The 22,587-nt window shown below is 41.8% G+C and overlaps 1 protein-coding gene across 5 annotated transcripts in view; it reads left to right on the top strand.

Moving 5' to 3' along the window:
• The window catches only part of CDC27 (cell division cycle 27), a 57,599-nt gene that overhangs the window by 16,993 nt on the left and 18,019 nt on the right, over positions 1-22,587 (top strand). For 2 of the 5 annotated variants that reach the window (XM_014956497.1, XM_014956501.1), the window contains 8 exons: positions 752-866; positions 4,177-4,310; positions 4,736-4,835; positions 5,454-5,661; positions 6,577-6,749; positions 8,211-8,363; positions 9,554-9,762; positions 10,986-11,103. In XM_014956497.1, the coding sequence (XP_014811983.1) occupies positions 752-866; positions 4,177-4,310; positions 4,736-4,835; positions 5,454-5,661; positions 6,577-6,749; positions 8,211-8,363; positions 9,554-9,762; positions 10,986-11,103 (1,210 nt within the window). The remainder of the gene's footprint in view (positions 1-751; positions 867-4,176; positions 4,311-4,735; positions 4,836-5,453; positions 5,662-6,576; positions 6,750-8,210; positions 8,364-9,553; positions 9,763-10,985; positions 11,104-22,587) is intronic. The other 3 variants (XM_014956498.1, XM_014956500.1, XM_014956499.1) reach the window with 3 other exon arrangements.

Here is a 22,587-nt window from a genome sequence, read left to right as displayed (position 1 = left end):
ATGTTGATAGCAAATTATAAATAATGCTGCAGAAGGGAAAGTTAAACAACTTCAGTTGGTCCTAGCGTTGATCTCTTCTGTTTTGCATGTTGATAGCAAATTATAAATAATGCTGCAGAAGGGAAAGTTAAGCAACTTCAGTAACTGCTCTTGGTCCTAGCGTTGATCTCTTCTGTTTTTTAAACAAGGAGTTGGTATTTGATTAGAAGAGAAGAACTGTTGATTCAGTATATTGTTTATTGCGATGTTCACACTGGAAAGATCTTTAAAGGAATGTGTTTCATAAATTATGAAAAGCTACTCTGAAGAGCTTTCCTTGAAGAATCGCTCTCTTCTGAAGAGCCACATAGATATATATCTCTAAAATCATAGAATTGTCAAGGTTGGAAAGGACCTTTAAGATCGAGTCCAACCATCAACCTAACTCTGATAAAAACCATCACTAAGCCATGTCTCTAAGCTCTCTGTCAAACCCTCTTTTAACTCCCTCCAGGGATGGGGCTTCAACCCCTTCCCTGGGCAGCCCATTCCAAGGCTTGATAACCCTTTCAGTGCCAAAATTTTTCTTCTTTCTAGAATCTTTTCTATTCAAGTAGATGAGGGTAGTAAGATATTAGAGGGTTACCACAAATCAATTAAGTAGTTCTGAAGCTAAGTTGATCATCTGGGTCTCTGTTTTAACCACAGAATCAGGCCAGCTCTCATGGTCTGACATTCAGACACTGACCCTTCCTTTTCCTTTTGTTCTCAGCTTTGGAATTTTGCCACTAGAAACCCCAAGCCCTGGAGATGGATCGTATTTACAAAACTACACAAACTCTTCCTCTGTAATTGATGTGCCATCCACAGGAGCACCTTCAAAGAAGGTATCTTGCATTCCAAAATGTGATTGCTGTTCTATGGGTTTGACACTGCAGTGAACTCTAAAGAAGAATCCATATTGTAGATAAAACATTGCACGGGGGCTGAATTGTGCTGACAGTGAGGAGAACCCAACTTCTCCACTGTTCACACAATTGGTTTTGAAAAACAATTTGTCTGAGCATGGAACTGATTGCAGCCTCCTTTAGTTCTAGAAATGGTTTGGGTTTAGTGAGAATTAAATTAATGTCTAATTTGTCTATAAAGTGTGTTTTTTAGGGAAAAAATACATGTTCTTACTAGCAGTTATTTAATACTGCAAAACAATGTTGTTTACCAGCTCATGTATATTTATAGGCTAGTGAGACTGGGGGCAAGGGGAATGGTTTAATTTGACTAAAACTGGTCAGGTATTTTCCTGACAACTTTTTAGGCTTTCTGAAGTGTTAGTTGAAATAAAATTTGTTGTAGAATATTCTGTTACGTTGCAACAACTGTTTCTAAAAACCTCAGTAGTAGTGTTTTCTTTATTTTGAAAATCTTCTTTTCAGCTAAGCAAGTGAAGCAGCAAGGAAAAAAAATACACCCTATCTCAAGTAAAGATGTCTGTGTTGTAAATAGTTCCAGCTTATCATGTCACTTCCTTTGGTTAGCAAAACAGGTTCTTGTTTTCTCAACTCTTAGAAGCAATAGTCTCTTATTTCTAATGAAAACAAGCCCTTTTTCCCCATGTGCAGACTGTCTGACTGCTGCTGGAGGCAGCCTGAGGAAGGTGCTGTATCTTCTGTCCCCCTGTTGTCAGAGGAGAACGTATAGACACTGAGTCTGAACAATTAATCAATGTTTTCTCAGAAATGAGGCTTCTAGGATTATTTGAAGCCAAGTGAGCTGAAGCCGCAGCTTTCTTCCAAGCTCTTTTTGACTTGTTTACAGACCAGAGTAATGGGAATACTGCTGGTGGTCTGTGGAGGGCTGACTGATAGAATGGTGCTGTTTCACTCAGCTCAGTCTTGTGTAGAGGAAACTAAAAATTGTCTTTTTTTACTCAGTAAGAAACTGCCATAGTTGCCATAGCGATAAATGAGAGGTGGAATGTTGATGACAGTTGAAGAACCATTTGTTCCTTTCTAAAAACAAAAAAACCCGAGGATTTTTCCCTGTATTTTTAGTAAATCTAGAAGTTGCATGAGGGATGTTAGTGTTTTGTGGGTGACTAGCTCTTTAAAGTAAAGCTCAAGGCAAGTAATAGTGCTGAATCCTTCCAAATGTAGAATTTGAATTTCCAATTTGATGCTGTGGACGAATTGGTGCTCAGTTTGCTGTGCCGTTCTGCAAGTGAAGGCTGGGAGCTGTTAAAAAAAGGCATTTTTCTTCTCTCATTGGCTCAATATTTAAAAGAATAAAAGTCAGTAAGCAGATAACTTTTTTCTTTTTTTTTTGGATGGTTTTCTAAAGCCTGTGACTGGGAACTCTGGAATCTCATTGCATGAGCCATTATGGTACCCTGTCTTTCAGCATCTTATTACTGCAACACTGTCTATCAGTTCTCTTAGTCCTGCTTTTTTATTTATTTTTTTCCTTTTTCTGTGGGGCTGGACTGTGCTAAACCAGGCTGCTAGAAATATGCTTTCTGTGGCTCATCCAGTTCCCATCCTCTAGTTGCTCAGGACCAACCAGTTTTTGGTGGTACATCTGAAAACACTGACTTGTGGTTGTACATACGTGGGAAGGTAAATTGTCTGAAAAATTGAAATAGTTAGCAAAGTGCAGCTCTTCAGTGTAGTACTCACCTGCATTTAATCTCATGTGTGTGCTACATGATGGGTGAAAAGCTTTGGGGAATCAAGTCAGAATTGCTGCTGCTTTGTTGCTAATTTTTGCTAATCCACGCATCTGCTTTCTGTCCCAATGCATCTGTGCTAGGACCTAAACACAAATGTTTAATACATTTTAATAAACAGCTTAGAGTTCTGATAGGTGCTTTGTCCAGTTCAAATAATTGCTTGGCCAGTTTCACTTCTGCTCTTCAAATTACCCACTTAGGGAAGGTTGGGCGTAGCTGTGGCCAGAACGTGCACGGCTTCACGGAGGCAGTTTCCTTGGAAACACTTACGTAAATGAATGAAACATTAGGATGGATCCCAAGGCTTCCTATCTGAGTGGGCAAGCGTGCCTGCTGCCCGCCTCGGCTGCCCTCTGATAACAGAGAAACTGAGAAGGGGAGGACAAAACATTAAAAGTCAGATAATGCATAAACTGAGGTTGCTTGTGCTGTCATCGATCCCATTTCTGGTGTCTTAAAGAGCATCTCTTCCAAAAAGCCATTGCTGAGTTGAATCTTAGTGTCCCTGGAGGGGGCAGGAAGATAGGGTTTAAGATTTCTTTGAAAGGCGGGGGAGAGAGAATCTGTTCTTTATCTTTTATAGGAATTCTACACACCAGACAATGAATTTGTCAGAACTTGTGCCTTAGGTCTCGGCTTCAGAGTCACCTTATGACAACTCAAAGTTCCCACACTTCAGTTATGCCAGAGTGGGCATCAAAGTGCCTGGTTTTATTCTCTGAAAATACCTGACAATGTTCTGGTGCTAAGTCATAGTACATGCTTGTAACCTATAGCTAATAAAAGGTACAAAAAGCATGTGTGTGTACACAATGTGTTAGTTACCTGATGTGCAGGAGCTTGCTGCTCCCTGTTAGCCTGAGCATAGGTCTCTGTATACTAATGTTCTGTGCTGCACAATGCAGATCACCTCTTGAGGAAACAGTTTAGTTCTGGATCTGCTCCAAAGGCCAGTCCAGTAATGATTTAATTTGTGAAATACTAATTTATGCTATGAAAAGTTACGTTGAGCAGGAGAGCGGCAGGCTCAGATCTTGTACAGCATGCGCCTCATTGAGGTGTTAATGGGGAATGGCTTCTGGATGGGGTTGTAATGTGATAATTCAGAAATCATTTTCTTTCATGTTTAGGTTTTTTGTACAACTTTCAGCGGAGAAAGAACTTTAAATATGACATATCTTCATTCCCTTTTATTCATGCACAAACATCTTAACATACAGTTTCTTGCCACTAGATGGAGATTTTATTTCTTTCAAATAATGTGTATGAAGTTGATAAACTGGGTGTTACTGGCACTTTAACAGGTAGAATGGGAAATACTTTTGATGCTTCCTCTTTGGAATGGGGGGGGGTTGTTTCTTTGCTAAAAGTCTATATTTATCCTCCTTTGTGCAGCATTTGGTAGGCAGAATGAATTTGCTTTCATCTAGCAGAGATTGTGACTTCTCAGTGACATAATAACAAACCTGTAGAAACTTTGTGTTGTGCAGGCTGTCAGCAGGATAAGCCAGGCTGGAACAAAATCTGTCTTCTCGCAGAGCGGCAACAGCCGGGAGGTCACTCCAATTCTCGTTGCACAAACACAGAGCTCTGGCCCACAGACAAGGTAGGGGAACAAAAATAAAACAAACCTTGAAATTACCTTTTGAATTTGCTTTCTTGAAGGAATTTGGTGCTGTATTTGCCCAACCTGTGTGGATGTTCCTGCAGAATTCCTCTCTGGATGAGGAAGAAGTGTGGGGTTTTTTTGTTAGGTGAAATAACTCCAGTGTATAAGTAGGAGGCTCGTGCGTCGTGGTTGGTCTGTTTGTTTCAAATCTCCTTTGCAGTTAGATCACTTCATCAGTAAATGAAAAAGTAGCTGGAAGGAAATCCTGCTCCTGTTCTTGACATGCAACAGGTAGATTTGGAGTTCTTATCCCCTGAAACGGGAATATCTGCACTATAGTACTTGAGCATTTTTGTTTAAGGCAAAGATAAAAGCTGCTTTTATTAAAAATGTAACTCTTTTAATGTGCTGTTTGTTTTCAGTACAACACCTCAGGTATTGAGCCCGACAATTGCTGCTCCACCAAACGCGCTGCCTCGAAGAAGCTCTCGCCTGTTTACTAGTGACAGCTCTACAACAAAGGTACCACACTGCAGACCTCAGCGCGGTCTCTTACCCACACCACTGGACTGACTAATCATTTCCCCATATGCACAGCAATTCTAGCAGCTTAGGAACAGGTTCTATAATGAGAAGAACTTCTGAAGGATCTGGCTGTACAAAAACACGTCATGATGCCATAATATGTTATTTTTCTAAGATCTCAAGTGCTCAACTGTAATAGTAGGAAGAAGAGCATCATGAACAAAAGCAAAGATACACAGTGGGTTGAAAAATGCAGTGGTGCTGCTAGATATCAACCTGTTTAAGAAGAGGTTGTGTTGTTCCAATATATTTATTGAAGTCATTTTGAGAAGATACTTTTTTTTTTCCTGAAACAAAGTTATTTTCAGGTGTCTTCTGCGCTTCAAACCATGGAGCAGAACACCAAAGTGCAAATACTCATGGACTGTACTTAGGCAATGTGAATGTTTGCTGTTTAAAAATGAAGCACTAAACATTCATGAAGTTAGTAGTTGGGCATGGTTGTTAAGGCTGCAAAGAAACATAAATGTAATTTTACACAACTCGCTTCCAAGTTTAGTTTTCTGAATTTAAAAGCCTTTTTTTATATGTAACTCTTACTCTTCTTACTTGCAGGAAAATAGCAAAAAATTAAAAATGAAGTTTCCGCCTAAGATTCCAAACAGAAAAACAAAAAGTAAAACGAATAAGGGAGGAATAACCCAACCAAACTTAAATGACGGTTTGGAAATAACCAAGCTGGACTCTTCCATCATTTCAGAAGGGAAAATTTCTACTGTTGCACCACAGATCCAGGCTTTTACGCTACAGAAGGCAGCAGCAGGTCTGTTTGAACACTACTGGACTGTAGTCGAGTAAAACTTATACTTACCTGTACTATACTGTATATACTCGAGTAAAACTTATACTTACCTGTACTATATTATATATATACCTGTACTATACTATAAACTTATACTGTGTTTAAGGCTGAATGGAAAAAAAAAAAATCCATGTTGCTTCTTTCTTTTCCCAGTTACCCTGCAGCTATCACTTCTGTATAAATATAAAAACTGGTTGAAATCATTATTTTCTAGTTAATTTACAAAGGCCATGTGAAGAAGTATTGAAAGTGACTAGTTGCAAGCAGATATATCTTGCAAGCACTTGATCCTTATTAATGATTAAAATATATTTCAGGCAAGATGCTTGGGAAGTGATCCAAAGGTGCTATGAGTAACCCAGTCACCTTCCCTCAAAATGGGGTTGGTGTAGTCTGCCCTCTCTTCATATTTCCCATTTGTTTAAAAGCAAGTCTTTATTCAGATTGTCAGAAAATCCTAGACAAACTGCTGAATTCCTCTCTTTTTGGCTCAGTAGTGTTTCCAGGCAGCGAGAAGATGTATCCATGGATACCAGACATGTGGAAACTGGGTTCAGACCTAACAAAATGTTTGAATAGCTGCTGTAAATGCAAAACTCCAGTTGCCCTGAGCTTCAGAGTTTCTCTGATAATGCTGTTGTTGGCTTAAGAAGTCGTTACTATCTGACTTGCATTAAAAAGGTTGATCTTTAGGATATTATGCTTAAGTTAAGAGCCTATAAGCCTGTATTTGGGATCTCCTGAAAGGTTTTCATAGGCGAATTCAGGAGCGGTGCCTGCCACAATGAAGAGTTTATGGGATTACCAGTTTCAAGTAAATAAATCTCAGCTGTCTCTTCTTTTTTTCCACTTTTATTTATTGTATTTTTTTCCTAGAAGGTTTGATGAGCCTTCTTCGTGACATGGGGAAAGGTTATTTAGCCTTGTGTTCGTACAACTGCAAAGAAGCGATAAATATCTTAAGCCATTTGCCGTCCCACCACTACAACACTGGCTGGGTGCTGTGCCAAATTGGGAGAGCTTACTTCGAACTGGCAGAATATATGCAGGTAGGAGCAGTGTGGGTTGGCTCTTACTCTTTTCACTTTTGTTTTGCAGAACTTTGCACAAAACCTGCAGACTTTCTGCCAAAGCTCTGGGAAGTTTACAGTTGAGGTGGTTGTATAAGCATAAAAGTTATACCCGGAATGGATTTAGATCCTAAATCTGTATCAGTAGTGATTTGAGCTTTCCTGAGGAAGCTGAGTTACACTTAAGATTTTTTTAAATGTTGCTGCCAAAGCTCTGGGAAGTTTACAGTTGAGATGGTTGTATAAGCATAAAAGTTATACCTGGAATGGATTTAGATCCTAAATCTGCATCAGTAGTGATTTGAGCTTTCCTGAAGAAGCTGAGTTACACTTAACATTCAAAAAAAAAATCTTATTTCCTCTTGCATCCAACTGTTGGGATCTCCTCCTCTTGCCTGTTCCCATCTTCACCCACGGCTGTGCTGATGTGGCTGTGCTGCAGTCTTGTAAATTACATCACTGAAACAATTTGAGTTCTAAAACCCAAAACTTCTCTTGCCTTTTATAGTTAACAGATCACATCAGTGACCTGGCTTCCTTTGCAGCCTCAGACAGAGCAGCATTGGCACAGCTGGGGTGATGTCAAACCGCTTCAGAAGCAGAAGTGAGCAGTTAGGGGTAACCTGGAGTTTCACCCCCCTTGTCGCTGTTGGCCTGAGAGCTGCTGTGCCCACTTCCTCAGGAGTTTTTTTTAACACTTTTTGACAGCTTATGTGCAGGAGACAAATGCAGTAGGGTCTAGAAGCAGTTTTTAAACTGTACCCATGGTTTGATTATAGATGGAGCACATTGTGCTGCTTAATAGTGTATTTTTTAAAAACTGAGACTACAGTCCCTGTTGGTTTCCTAAAGCTGGCTGCTTTGAGTGGAAAACCTGGAACTGAAGTTTATGAAATAGATATCTACATTAGAAAGACTTAATTAGTCAGCTGTTGATATGAGGCATGCCTCATATCAACATTTAATTTCAAATTAAAATAAAGCACATGTGTGTCACGTGCTTATGCGTGTCCCCATCCCTGTGTCTGCAGTGTTGACTGCAGTGATTGTCATGTTGCCTTTTGCTGTGTAATTATTATGCACAACATGGAGGAGTTTAGCACTCAATGTGGATGCAATACACGCCAGCAGCTAATGATCATAAGTGGCCCATAAATGTAGCTACAACTTTAATTTTTCTGATAACTTTTTGCCTTGCTTGTGCGCCGTGATAGAAGCAGTAACATAATCTGAGTCAGCAGTAGGGAGAGCTGGCTGCATTTCTGGGGCCATGACTATTGGGGTACAGTGGTTTCCTTCACTTGAAGGGGAAGTTACAGGACTCATAGCTCTGCAGAGAACACTTAAAAGCAAAGAGAATGCTCTGATTGGACATACGAGGCTTCTAACCTTGACCTGTGTGGGTGGAATTTTGTTTTAAGTTTTAATTTCTGTTCTTAGGCGGAGAGAATATTTTCAGAAGTCAGGAGGATTGAAAACTACAGAGTAGAAGGCATGGAGATCTATTCCACTACGCTCTGGCATCTGCAGAAAGATGTTGCCCTCTCGGTTCTTTCAAAGGATTTGACGGACATGGATAAAAACTCACCAGAGGTATGGAATGCCCTGGTCTCAAATGAGAAGAGGGGAACTGTTTGTGGCAAAATCAGTGATTCAGAACAAAGCTCTCAGCTCTGTTCTAGTTGAAGTTGAAGTCTCCTGTGAGAACTGCATGGCAAAACTGGAGAGGGAGGTGGCAGGATTGTCTGTTGAACTGATGATGCCTGAAATGGCTTCTTAGAATTAGAATATCAGCTTACAGGGAACAGGTTGAAACCTTTTATCTGTTAATGGTTATTTAAATTTGCATTGGCACCATTCATCCAGGAAGATCATGGGTTAGTCAGTCACTCCTGCTGCTGCCAGGGTGCAAAGATAAGGAATATCTTTTTCCTGTACCACCTTTTAATTGCTGTAGTTAACTCACTGGCACTTAAAACATTATTTACTTTAGAATTTATTTTCAGACATACCGTTGCATGTTTTTATGCCAAACTGCAGAATGGAAGGTAACGTAAAGTCATGATAAGGAAAAAGCCAGGCATCTTTTAATGGGTGCCACAGGAAAAGTAATAGATGTGTGTGTTCTTAATAGTTGAGAAAGCTGTAGGTTATATTGGGATTTCTATATTGTTGGTGGAGAGAATTCTGTTCACGTTGTCTTGTTCACTTGTCCAATAGTGGGGAAAATCAAAACCAAGGAAGCAGTTGGTAGTTATATTAAGAAAGCCTGAAGAGAAGAAAATGCAAATTCCGATACAAGAAGGGGAGGACAGTTATGCTATTTAGCAGTGATGCTAAAAATTTGGGGAAGTGAGGGCCCCTGGGCTGTGATGCTTTACAACCTCGAGCAGGAGGGAAAGAGGAGGTTGCTGCTAAAATTGCTGCTCTGCAGATTTCCAGATTTGTCAGTTGGAGGCAGCTGAAGAGTGAAAGTGAATGTTCCATCTCCCCCTTCATTATTCTTAAATATCTAAGAAGTTTTATTTCTAGCCTTTTCAACAGTCGTTAGTCATCAAAGTATCTAATTGGCACAAACTTCTTGGGTGTCCTTAGATTCCTGATTTCTGTGTTTAGCTTGTGTAGCTGTAAGGTGTATTTAGGCCTCTCTCAGGACTATTTTATTAATATTGCTATTTCTTAATCTAGGGGGGAATTTATATATAATTATGTAAATCAGTACAAGAAAAAAAATCCGTTCAGCTCAAACTTAGTCCCTCTGAGTTGTAAAATGTCTCTGCCAGGCTTGGTGTGCAGCAGGGAACTGTTTCAGCTTGCAACGAGAGCACGACATTGCCATCAAGTTCTTCCAGCGAGCCATTCAAGTTGATCCCAACTACGCTTACGCCTACACCCTGTTGGGGCACGAATTTGTGTTAACAGAAGAACTCGACAAAGCATTAGCTTGTTTTAGAAACGCAATCAGAGTCAACCCTAGGCACTATAATGCTTGGTAAGTTTTGCTATATCCCTCCTCCTGTTGCATGTGATGCAGAGCTCCTTCTGGAGAACTGTCTTTGGGATGCTGTCACTGCTGTCGTTTCCTAAGAGGGCAAAGCCATGTGCTCTCTTCTGCCAGGAGGTGGAGGGAGGTCATTCTCCCCCTCTACTCTGCACTGGTGAGGCCACAACTGGAACCCTGCCTCCAGTTCTGGGCTCCCCAGTTCAAGAGAGACAGGGAGCTACTGGAAAGAGTCCAGCGCAGGGCAAAAAAGATGATTAAGGGATTGGAGCATCTTCCTTATGAGGAAAGGCTGAGAGAGCTGGGACTCTTCAGTCTGGAGAAGAGAAGGCTGAGGGGAGACCTTATTCATGCTGACAAGTATCTAAAGGGTGGGTTGAAGGAGGATGGAGCTGGACTCTTCTCAGTGGTTCCCAGGGACAGGACGAGGGGCAACGGGCACAAGCTGGACCATGGGAAGTTCCGTTCACATGAGAAATTCTTTAGGGTGAGGGTGCCAGAGCCCTGGCAGAGGCTGCCCAGGGAGGGTGTGGAGTCCCCTTCTCTGGAGATCTTCAAGCCCCACCTGGATGCTCCTGAGTGATGTGCTCTGGGCAGCCCTGCTTTGGCAGGGGAGTTGGACTGGATGGTCTCTAGAAGGTCCCTTCCAACTCTGACAATTCCGTGGCAATTTCTGCAGAAGATGTGGGCCTCAGGTGTTTATTAAACTGTTATTTCCCCAAGGAAGACAAAAAAACAGAGCTTTTCTGGTTTCCACAGATCTTGGCTGTATTAGCCCAGCTGTTTTGTTCTGTTTGCGCTTCTCCGCATCTGGTTGATTGTTCTTCAGTTGCAGTTGGAGAGATGAGTTCTGCCCCTTTATAATTTGAGATACAGTCAGTTTCTTACAGCTTTTTCTGTGGAAAAAATAGAGAAAGCATTAAAAGTTTGATCTGCTAGTGTAAGCCACTTAGTCTTGAGGAACTTCTGTGTGCTTTTCACTTTGTAGCTGTCCAGCCAGTCTTTTGTGTATCAAGTATCAATTCTTCAAACTGCCCAGTTGAGGAAAAACCCAAGATAATTTTAAACATAACTGTTTCCCCACAGGAAATGGTTTCCCACCCTGGATGGGGCTGGCAAGTCTGTAAACCATTTCTGCCAGGTCGTACTCACTGACAAAGACTAGTTGGATTACAATCTGGTCTTGCTTAACAGAATCATTTCTCCGTTTACAGGTACGGGTTGGGAATGATTTATTACAAACAAGAAAAATTCAGTCTAGCAGAAATGCATTTCCAGAAAGCACTTGATATCAATCCTCAGAGCTCAGTCTTACTGTGTCACATCGGAGTAGTAAGTAGATTGCGCTTAACTCTATCCTTGTGTTTTAATTTGCTTCTCTACTTTATTTTCAGTAGAAAAGTCATTCTGAATGTTCTTAGGAAAAAAAGCCTGATCAATTCAGAGTACCTCTTGAAGGACCTTAAGTGCCGTGTGAATGAATAACCACAGGATTCCTGTGTCAGAAAAGAAACTTTCCTCTCTCTCCAAGCTACTTTCAGCCAGTAATGAAATTATGCTATCAGGTCGTGTTTGTGAGTCAGCCAAAACAGAAGTGATATGAAAATCACGACTGTGTGCAGAGATTATTGTTGACAGAGTGTTTATGGAGGTTTTTTATACTTAATATGTAAGAAATTGAGTGGGGTTTTTTAACGGCTATTGTATGCACTCAGACCAGCACTTCCAGTTCTATAAAAAGCTTACTTTTGTCACCTTTTTGAGTGCAATATTTTTTTTTCTCCTGGCTGTGTTTACTCATTCCAGTCACGTGTAGATGTGACAACTTGCTGCTTGGGCCACTTTATGCCAAGTGAGGTTTAAGCAGTGGGCAGCCACTTCACCCACCATCCATTCAATTAAATTTAGGGGGCTGTTTGACAAGTTGGTCATTTATTCATCCTTGGAAAGCAGTAGCCTCACTCTAGTGAATGCACCCTTACAAAGTTGGGAAGCAGTTCCCAGATGTTCATGATGGTGACTTCAGGCTGTGTGAAGGTGATAGATCGTTACCTGCTGCCATTCATTTGCATTCTGTGGGTAACAAAACTCTGTCAAATACTAGAGGGTCAGTGGCTGCTCTTATATATGGAGAAAGGTGTTGAGGTCCTTCCTGGCCAAAAGTTAAGCACTTTCTGTAAGCCATTGGGTGGGGAGAACATTTTGAGGTGGAGACAAGGCGAGGTGAAGTTTTCTTCCTGGAAGAAAGCTTGTTCAGACTTGGTCTAGAACTGAATATTTTTTTAAAAAAAAAAATCCATGTTGCTTCTTTCTTTTCCCAGTTACCCTGCAGCTATCACTTCTGTATAAATATAAAAACTGGTTGAAATCATTATTTTCTAGTTAATTTACAAAGGCCATGTGAAGAAGTATTGAAAGTGACTAGTTGCAAGCAGATATATCTTGCAAGCACTTGATCCTTATTAATGATTAAAATATATTTCAGGCAAGATGCTTGGGAAGTGATCCAAAGGTGCTATGAGTAACCCAGTCACCTTCCCTCAAAATGGGGTTGGTGTAGTCTGCCCTCTCTTCATATTTCCCATTTGTTTAAAAGCAAGTCTTTATTCAGATTGTCAGAAAATCCTAGACAAACTGCTGAATTCCTCTCTTTTTGGCTCAGTAGTGTTTCCAGGCAGCGAGAAGATGTATCCATGGATACCAGACATGTGGAAACTGGGTTCAGACCTAACAAAATGTTTGAATAGCTGCTGTAAATGCAAAACTCCAGTTGCCCTGAGCTTCAGAGTTTCTCTGATTATGCTGTTGTTGGCTTAAGAAGTCGTTACTATCTGACTTGCATTAAAAAGGTTGATCTTTAGGATATTATGCTTAAGTTAAGAGCCTATAAGCCTGTGTTTGGGATCTCCTGAAAGGTTTTCATAGGCGAATTCAGGAGCGGTGCCTGCCACAATGAAGAGTTTATGGGATTACCAGTTTCAAGTAAATAAATCTCAGCTGTCTCTTCTTTTTTTCCACTTTTATTTATTGTATTTTTTTCCTAGAAGGTTTGATGAGCCTTCTTCGTGACATGGGGAAAGGTTATTTAGCCTTGTGTTCGTACAACTGCAAAGAAGCGATAAATATCTTAAGCCATTTGCCGTCCCACCACTACAACACTGGCTGGGTGCTGTGCCAAATTGGGAGAGCTTACTTCGAACTGGCAGAATATATGCAGGTAGGAGCAGTGTGGGTTGGCTCTTACTCTTTTCACTTTTGTTTTGCAGAACTTTGCACAAAACCTGCAGACTTTCTGCCAAAGCTCTGGGAAGTTTACAGTTGAGATGGTTGTATAAGCATAAAAGTTATACCTGGAATGGATTTAGATCCTAAATCTGCATCAGTAGTGATTTGAGCTTTCCTGAAGAAGCTGAGTTACACTTAACATTCAAAAAAAAAATCTTATTTCCTCTTGCATCCAACTGTTGGGATCTCCTCTTGCCTCTTCCCATCTTCACCCACGGCTGTGCTGATGTGACTGTGCTGCAGTCTTGTAAATTACATCACTGAAACAATTTGAGTTCTAAAACCCAAAACTTCTCTTGCCTTTTATAGTTAACAGATCACATCAGTGACCTGGCTTCCTTTGCAGCCTCAGACAGAGCAGCATTGGCACAGCTGGGGTGATGTCAAACCGCTTCAGAAGCAGAAGTGAGCAGTTAGGGGTAACCTGGAGTTTCACCCCCCTTGTCGCTGTTGGCCTGAGAGCTGCTGTGCCCACTTCCTCAGGAGTTTTTTTTAACACTTTTTGACAGCTTATGTGCAGGAGACAAATGCAGTAGGGTCTAGAAGCAGTTTTTAAACTGTACCCATGGTTTGATTATAGATGGAGCACATTGTGCTGCTTAATAGTGTATTTTTTAAAAACTGAGACTACAGTCCCTGTTGGTTTCCTAAAGCTGGCTGCTTTGAGTGGAAAACCTGGAACTGAAGTTTATGAAATAGATATCTACATTAGAAAGACTTAATTAGTCAGCTGTTGATATGAGGCATGCCTCATATCAACATTTAATTTCAAATTAAAATAAAGCACATGTGTGTCACGTGCTTATGCGTGTCCCCATCCCTGTGTCTGCAGTGTTGACTGCAGTGATTGTCATGTTGCCTTTTGCTGTGTAATTATTATGCACAACATGGAGGAGTTTAGCACTCAATGTGGATGCAATACACGCCAGCAGCTAATGATCATAAGTGGCCCATAAATGTAGCTACAACTTTAATTTTTCTGATAACTTTTTGCCTTGCTTGTGCGCCGTGATAGAAGCAGTAACATAATCTGAGTCAGCAGTAGGGAGAGCTGGCTGCATTTCTGGGGCCATGACTATTGGGGTACAGTGGTTTCCTTCACTTGAAGGGGAAGTTACAGGACTCATAGCTCTGCAGAGAACACTTAAAAGCAAAGAGAATGCTCTGATTGGACATACGAGGCTTCTAACCTTGACCTGTGTGGGTGGAATTTTGTTTTAAGTTTTAATTTCTGTTCTTAGGCGGAGAGAATATTTTCAGAAGTCAGGAGGATTGAAAACTACAGAGTAGAAGGCATGGAGATCTATTCCACTACGCTCTGGCATCTGCAGAAAGATGTTGCCCTCTCGGTTCTTTCAAAGGATTTGACGGACATGGATAAAAACTCACCAGAGGTATGGAATGCCCTGGTCTCAAATGAGAAGAGGGGAACTGTTTGTGGCAAAATCAGTGATTCAGAACAAAGCTCTCAGCTCTGTTCTAGTTGAAGTTGAAGTCTCCTGTGAGAACTGCATGGCAAAACTGGACAGGGAGGTGGCAGGATTGTCTGTTGAACTGATGATGCCTGAAATGGCTTCTTAGAATTAGAATATCAGCTTACAGGGAACAGGTTGAAACCTTTTATCTGTTAATGGTTATTTAAATTTGCATTGGCACCATTCATCCAGGAAGATCATGGGTTAGTCAGTCACTCCTGCTGCTGCCAGGGTGCAAAGATAAGGAATATCTTTTTCCTGTACCACCTTTTAATTGCTGTAGTTAACTCACTGGCACTTAAAACATTATTTACTTTAGAATTTATTTTCAGACATACCGTTGCACGTTTTTATGCCAGACTGCAGAATGGATGGTAACGTAAAGTCATGATAAGGAAAAAGCCAGGCATCTTTTAATGGGTGCCACAGGAAAAGTAATAGATGTGTGTGTTCTTAATAGTTGAGAAAGCTGTAGGTTATATTGGGATTTCTATATTGTTGGAGGAGAGAATTCTGTTCACGTTGTCTTGTTCACTTGTCCAATAGTGGGGAAAATCAAAACCAAGGAAGCAGTTGGTAGTTATATTAAGAAAGCCTGGAGAGAAGAAAATGCAAATTCCGATACAAGAAGGGGAGGACAGTTATGCTATTTAGCAGTGATGCTAAAAATTTGGGGAAGTGAGGGCCCCTGGGCTGTGATGCTTTACAACCTCGAGCAGGAGGGAAAGAGGAGGTTGCTGCTAAAATTGCTGCTCTGCAGATTTCCAGATTTGTCAGTTGGAGGCAGCTGAAGAGTGAAAGTGAATGTTCCATCTCCCCCTTCATTATTCTTAAATATCTAAGAAGTTTTATTTCTAGCCTTTTCAACAGTCGTTAGTCATCGAAGTATCTAATTGGCACAAACTTCTTGTGTGTCCTTAGATTCCTGATTTCTGTGTTTAGCTTGTGTAGCTGTAAGGTGTATTTAGGCCTCTCTCAGGACTATTTTATTAATATTGCTATTTCTTAATCTAGGGGGGAATTTATATATAATTATGTAAATCAGTACAAGAAAAAAAATCCGTTCAGCTCAAACTTAGTCCCTCTGAGTTGTAAAATGTCTCTGCCAGGCTTGGTGTGCAGCAGGGAACTGTTTCAGCTTGCAACGAGAGCACGACATTGCCATCAAGTTCTTCCAGCGAGCCATTCAAGTTGATCCCAACTACGCTTACGCCTACACCCTGTTGGGGCACGAATTTGTGTTAACAGAAGAACTCGACAAAGCATTAGCTTGTTTTAGAAACGCAATCAGAGTCAACCCCAGGCACTATAATGCTTGGTAAGTTTTGCTATATCCTTCCTCCTGTTGCATGTGATGCAGAGCTCCTTCTGGAGAACTGTCTTTGGGATGCTGTCACTGCTGTCGTTTCCTAAGAGGGCAAAGCCATGTGCTCTCTTCTGCCAGGAGGTGGAGGGAGGTCATTCTCCCCCTCTACTCTGCACTGGTGAGGCCACAACTGGAATCCTGCCTCCAGTTCTGGGCTCCCCAGTTCAAGAGAGACAGGGAGCTACTGGAAAGAGTCCAGCGCAGGGCAACAAAGATGATTAAGGGATTGGAGCATCTCCCTGATGAGGAAAGGCTGAGAGAGCTGGGAGTCTTTACCCTGGAGAAGAGAAGGCTGAGGGGAGACCTTACTACAAGTACCTATAGGGTGGGTTGAAGGAGGATGGAGCTGGACTCTTCTCAGTGGTTCCCAGGGACAGGACGAGGGGCAACGGGCACAAGCTGGACCATGGGAAGTTCCGTTCACATGAGAAAACCCTGGAGAAGAGAAGGCTGAGGGGAGACCTTACTACAAGTACCTATAGGGTGGGTTGAAGGAGGATGGAGCCAGACTCTTTTCAGTGGTTCCCAGTGACAGGATGAGGGGCAACAGGCACAAGCTGGACCATGGGAAGTTCCACTCCAATCTGAGGAAGAACCTCTTTCCAATGAGGGTGCCAGAGCCCTGGCAGAGGCTGCCCAGGGAGGGTGTGGAGTCCCCTTCTCTGGAGATCTTCAAGCCCCACCTGGATGCTCCTGAGTGATGTGCTCTGGGCAGCCCTGCTTTGGCAGGGGAGTTGGGCTGGATGATCTCTAGAAGGTCCCTTCCAACTCTGACAATTCCGTGGCAATTTCTGCAGAAGATCCCTTCCAACTCTGACAATTCTGTGACAATTTCTGCAGAAGGTGTGGGCCTCAGGTGTTTATTAAACTGTTATTTCCACAAGGAAGACAAAAAAACAGAGCTTTTCTGGTTTCCACAGATCTTGGCTGTATTAGCCCAGCTGTTTTGTTCTGTTTGCGCTTCTCCGCATCTGGTTGATTGTTCTTCAGACAAAAAAACAGAGCTTTTCTGGTTTCCACACATCTTGGCTATATTACCCCAGTTGGTTTTGTTCTGTGCAGCGCTTCTCCACATCTGGTTGATTGTTTTTCAATTGCAGTTGGAGAGATGAGTTCTGCCCCTTTATAATTTGAGATACAGAAAAAGCTGTAAGAAACTGACTGTGGAAAAAATGGAAAAAGCATTAGAAGTTTGATCTGCTAGTGTAAGCCTCTTAGTCTTGAGGAACTTCTGTATGCTTTTCCCTTTGTAGCTGTTCAGCCAGTCTTTTGTGTATCAAGTATCAATTCTACAAACTGCCCAGTTGAGGAAAAACCCAAGATAATTTTAAACATAACTGTTTCCCCACAGGAAATGGTTTCCCACCCTGGATGGGGCTGGCAAGTCTGTAAACCATTTCTGCCAGGTTGTACTCACTGACAAAGACTAGTTGGATTACAATCTGGTCTTGCTTAACAGAATTGTTTCTCTGCTTACAGGTACGGGTTGGGAATGATTTATTACAAACAAGAAAAATTCAGTCTAGCAGAAATGCATTTCCAGAAAGCACTTGATATCAATCCTCAGAGCTCGGTCTTACTGTGTCACATCGGAGTGGTAAGTAGATTGTGCTTAACTCTATCCTTGTGTTTTAATTTGCTTCTCTACTTTATTTTCAGTAAAGTCATTCTGAATGTTTTTAGGAAAAAAAAGCCTGATCAATTCAGAGTACCTCTTGAAGGACCTTAAGTGCCGTGTGAATGAATAACCACAGGATTCCTGTGTCAGAAAAGAAACTTTCCTCTCTCTCCAAGCTACTTTCAGCCAGTAATGAAATTATGCTATCAGGTCGTGTTTGTGAGTCAGCCATTTTATAGTTAACAGATCACATCAGTGACCTGGCTTCCTTTGCAGCCTCAGACAGAGCAGCATTGGCACAGCTGGGGTGATGTCAAACCGCTTCAGAAGCAGAAGTGAGCAGTTAGGGGTAACCTGGAGTTTCACCCCCCTTGTCGCTGTTGGCCTGAGAGCTGCTGTGCCCACTTCCTCAGGAGTTTTTTTTAACACTTTTTGACAGCTTATGTGCAGGAGACAAATGCAGTAGGGTCTAGAAGCAGTTTTTAAACTGTACCCATGGTTTGATTATAGATGGAGCACATTGTGCTGCTTAATAGTGTATTTTTAAAAACTGAGACTACAGTCCCTGTTGGTTTCCTAAAGCTGGCTGCTTTGAGTGGAAAACCTGGAACTGAAGTTTATGAAATAGATATCTACATTAGAAAGACTTAATTAGTCAGCTGTTGATATGAGGCATGCCTCATATCAACATTTAATTTCAAATTAAAATAAAGCACATGTGTGTCACGTGCTTATGCGTGTCCCCATCCCTGTGTCTGCAGTGTTGACTGCAGTGATTGTCATGTTGCCTTTTGCTGTGTAATTATTATGCACAACATGGAGGGGTTTAGCACTCAATGTGGATGCAATACATGCCAGCAGCTAATGATCATAAGTGGCCCATAAATGTAGCTACAACTTTGATTTTTCTGATAACTTTTTGCCTCACTTGTGCACCATGATAGAAGCAGTAACATAATCTGAGTCAGCAGTAGGGAGAGCTGGCTGCGTTTCTGGGGCCATGACTATTGGGGTACAGTGGTTTCCTTCACTTGAAGGGGAAGTTACAGGACTCATAGCTCTGCAGAGAACACTTAAAAGCAAAGAGAATGCTCTGATTGGACATACGAGGCTTCTAACCTTGACCTGTGTGGGTGGAATTTTGTTTTAAGTTTTAATTTCTGTTCTTAGGCGGAGAGAATATTTTCAGAAGTCAGGAGGATTGAAAACTACAGAGTAGAAGGCATGGAGATCTATTCCACTACGCTCTGGCATCTGCAGAAAGATGTTGCCCTCTCGGTTCTTTCAAAGGATTTGACGGACATGGATAAAAACTCACCAGAGGTATGGAATGCCCTGGTCTCAAATGAGAAGAGGGGAACTGTTTGTGGCAAAATCAGTGATTCAGAACAAAGCTCTCAGCTCTGTTCTAGTTGAAGTTGAAGTCTCCTGTGAGAACTGCATGGCAAAACTGGACAGGGAGGTGGCAGGATTGTCTGTTGAACTGATGATGCCTGAAATGGCTTCTTAGAATTAGAATATCAGCTTACAGGGAACAGGTTGAAACCTTTTATCTGTTAATGGTTATTTAAATTTGCATTGGCACCATTCATCCAGGAAGATCATGGGTTAGTCAGTCACTCCTGCTGCTGCCAGGGTGCAAAGATAAGGAATATCTTTTTCCTGTACCACCTTTTAATTGCTGTAGTTAACTCACTGGCACTTAAAACATTATTTACTTTAGAATTTATTTTCAGACATACCGTTGCACGTTTTTATGCCAGACTGCAGAATGGATGGTAACGTAAAGTCATGATAAGGAAAAAGCCAGGCATCTTTTAATGGGTGCCACAGGAAAAGTAATAGATATGTGTGTTCTTAATAGTTGAGAAAGCTGTAGGTTATATTGGGATTTCTATATTGTTGGAGGAGAGAATTCTGTTCACGTTGTCTTGTTCACTTGTCCAATAGTGGGGAAAATCAAAACCAAGGAAGCAGTTGGTAGTTATATTAAGAAAGCCTGAAGAGAAGAAAATGCAAATTCCGATACAAGAAGGGGAGGACAGTTATGCTATTTAGCAGTGATGCTAAAAATTTGGGGAAGTGAGGGCCCCTGGGCTGTGATGCTTTACAACCTTGAGCAGGAGGGAAAGAGGAGGTTGCTGCTAAAATTGCTGCTCTGCAGATTTCCAGATTTGTCAGTTGGAGGCAGCTGAAGAGTGAAAGTGAATGTTCCATCTCCCCCTTCATTATTCTTAAATATCTAAGAAGTTTTATTTCTAGCCTTTTCAACAGTCGTTAGTCATCAAAGTATCTAATTGGCACAAACTTCTTGGGTGTCCTTAGATTCCTGATTTCTGTGTTTAGCTTGTGTAGCTGTAAGGTGTATTTAGGCCTCTCTCAGGACTATTTTATTAATATTGCTATTTCTTAATCTAGGGGGGAATTTATATATAATTATGTAAATCAGTACAAGAAAAAAAATCCGTTCAGCTCAAACTTAGTCCCTCTGAGTTGTAAAATGTCTCTGCCAGGCTTGGTGTGCAGCAGGGAACTGTTTCAGCTTGCAACGAGAGCACGACATTGCCATCAAGTTCTTCCAGCGAGCCATTCAAGTTGATCCCAACTACGCTTACGCCTACACCCTGTTGGGGCACGAATTTGTGTTAACAGAAGAACTCGACAAAGCATTAGCTTGTTTTAGAAACGCAATCAGAGTCAACCCTAGGCACTATAATGCTTGGTAAGTTTTGCTATATCCCTCCTCCTGTTGCATGTGATGCAGAGCTCCTTCTGGAGAACTGTCTTTGGGATGCTGTCACTGCTGTCGTTTCCTAAGAGGGCAAAGCCATGTGCTCTCTTCTGCCAGGAGGTGGAGGGAGGTCATTCTCCCCCTCTACTCTGCACTGGTGAGGCCACAACTGGAACCCTGCCTCCAGTTCTGGGCTCCCCAGTTTAAGAGAGACAGGGAGCTACTGGAAAGAGTCCAGCGCAGGGCAAAAAAGATGATTAAGGGATTGGAGCATCTTCCTTATGAGGAAAGGCTGAGAGAGCTGGGACTCTTCAGTCTGGAGAAGAGAAGGCTGAGGGGAGACCTTATTCATGCTGACAAGTATCTAAAGGGTGGGTTGAAGGAGGATGGAGCTGGACTCTTCTCAGTGGTTCCCAGGGACAGGACGAGGGGCAACGGGCACAAGCTGGACCATGGGAAGTTCCGTTCACATGAGAAATTCTTTAGGGTGAGGGTGCCAGAGCCCTGGCAGAGGCTGCCCAGGGAGGGTGTGGAGTCCCCTTCTCTGGAGATCTTCAAGCCCCACCTGGATGCTCCTGAGTGATGTGCTCTGGGCAACCCTGCTTTGGCAGGGGAGTTGGACTGGATGGTCTCTAGAAGGTCCCTTCCAACTCTGACAATTCCGTGGCAATTTCTGCAGAAGATGTGGGCCTCAGGTGTTTATTAAACTGTTATTTCCCCAAGGAAGACAAAAAAACAGAGCTTTTCTGGTTTCCACAGATCTTGGCTGTATTAGCCCAGCTGTTTTGTTCTGTTTGCGCTTCTCCGCATCTGGTTGATTGTTCTTCAGTTGCAGTTGGAGAGATGAGTTCTGCCCCTTTATAATTTGAGATACAGTCAGTTTCTTACAGCTTTTTCTGTGGAAAAAATAGAGAAAGCATTAAAAGTTTGATCTGCTAGTGTAAGCCACTTAGTCTTGAGGAACTTCTGTGTGCTTTTCACTTTGTAGCTGTCGTATCAAGTATCAATTCTACAAACTGCCCAGTTGAGGAAAAACCCAAGATAATTTTAAACATAACTGTTTCCCCACAGGAAATGGTTTCCCACCCTGGATGGGGCTGGCAAGTCTGTAAACCATTTCTGCCAGGTTGTACTCACTGACAAAGACTAGTTGGATTACAATCTGGTCTTGCTTAACAGAATTGTTTCTCTGCTTACAGGTACGGGTTGGGAATGATTTATTACAAACAAGAAAAATTCAGTCTAGCAGAAATGCATTTCCAGAAAGCACTTGATATCAATCCTCAGAGCTCGGTCTTACTGTGTCACATCGGAGTGGTAAGTAGATTGTGCTTAACTCTATCCTTGTGTTTTAATTTGCTTCTCTACTTTATTTTCAGTAAAGTCATTCTGAATGTTTTTAGGAAAAAAAAGCCTGATCAATTCAGAGTACCTCTTGAAGGACCTTAAGTGCCGTGTGAATGAATAACCACAGGATTCCTGTGTCAGAAAAGAAACTTTCCTCTCTCTCCAAGCTACTTTCAGCCAGTAATGAAATTATGCTATCAGGTCGTGTTTGTGAGTCAGCCAAAACAGAAGTGATATGAAAATCACGACTGTGTGCAGAGATTATTGTTGACAGAGTGTTTATGGAGGTTTTTTATACTTAATATGTAAGAAATTGAGTGGGGTTTTTTAACGGCTATTGTATGCACTCAGACCAGCACTTCCAGTTCTATAAAAAGCTTACTTTTGTCACCTTTTTGAGTGCAATATTTTTTTTTCTCCTGGCTGTGTTTACTCATTCCAGTCACGTGTAGATGTGACAACTTGCTGCTTGGGCCACTTTATGCCAAGTGAAGTTTAAGCGGCAGGCAGCCACTTCACCCACCATCCATTCAATTAAATTTAGGGGGCTGTTTGACAAGTTGGTCATTTATTCATCCTTGGAAAGCAGTAGCCTCACTCTAGTGAATGCACCCTTACAAAGTTGGGAAGCAGTTCCCAGATGTTCATGATGGTGACTTCAGGCTGTGTGAAGGTGATAGATCGTTACCTGCTGCCATTCGTTTGCCTTCTGTGGGTAACAAAACTCTGCCAAATACTAGAGGGTCAATGGCTGCTCTTATATATGGAGAAAGGTGTTGAGGTCCTTCCTGGCCAAAAGTTAAGCACTTTCTGTAAGCCATTGGGTGGGGAGAACATTTTGAGGTGGAGACAAGGCGAGGTGAAGTTTTCTTCCTGGAAGAAAGCTTGTTCAGACTTGGTCTAGAACTGAATATTTTTTTTAAAGGGAACATATTGTGAATAAATGTAGTCAAATGGATTTGTCCTTGTCTGGCAGATGAGCTGGTATTTCCCA

The sequence above is a fragment of the Calidris pugnax genome, unplaced genomic scaffold, assembly GCF_001431845.1.
Source record: "Calidris pugnax isolate Ruff unplaced genomic scaffold, ASM143184v1 scaffold167, whole genome shotgun sequence".
Classification (NCBI taxonomy): domain Eukaryota; kingdom Metazoa; phylum Chordata; class Aves; order Charadriiformes; family Scolopacidae; genus Calidris; species Calidris pugnax.
Note: the sequence above shows the minus strand (reverse complement) of the source record. Positions and strands in the feature narration are given on the sequence as shown.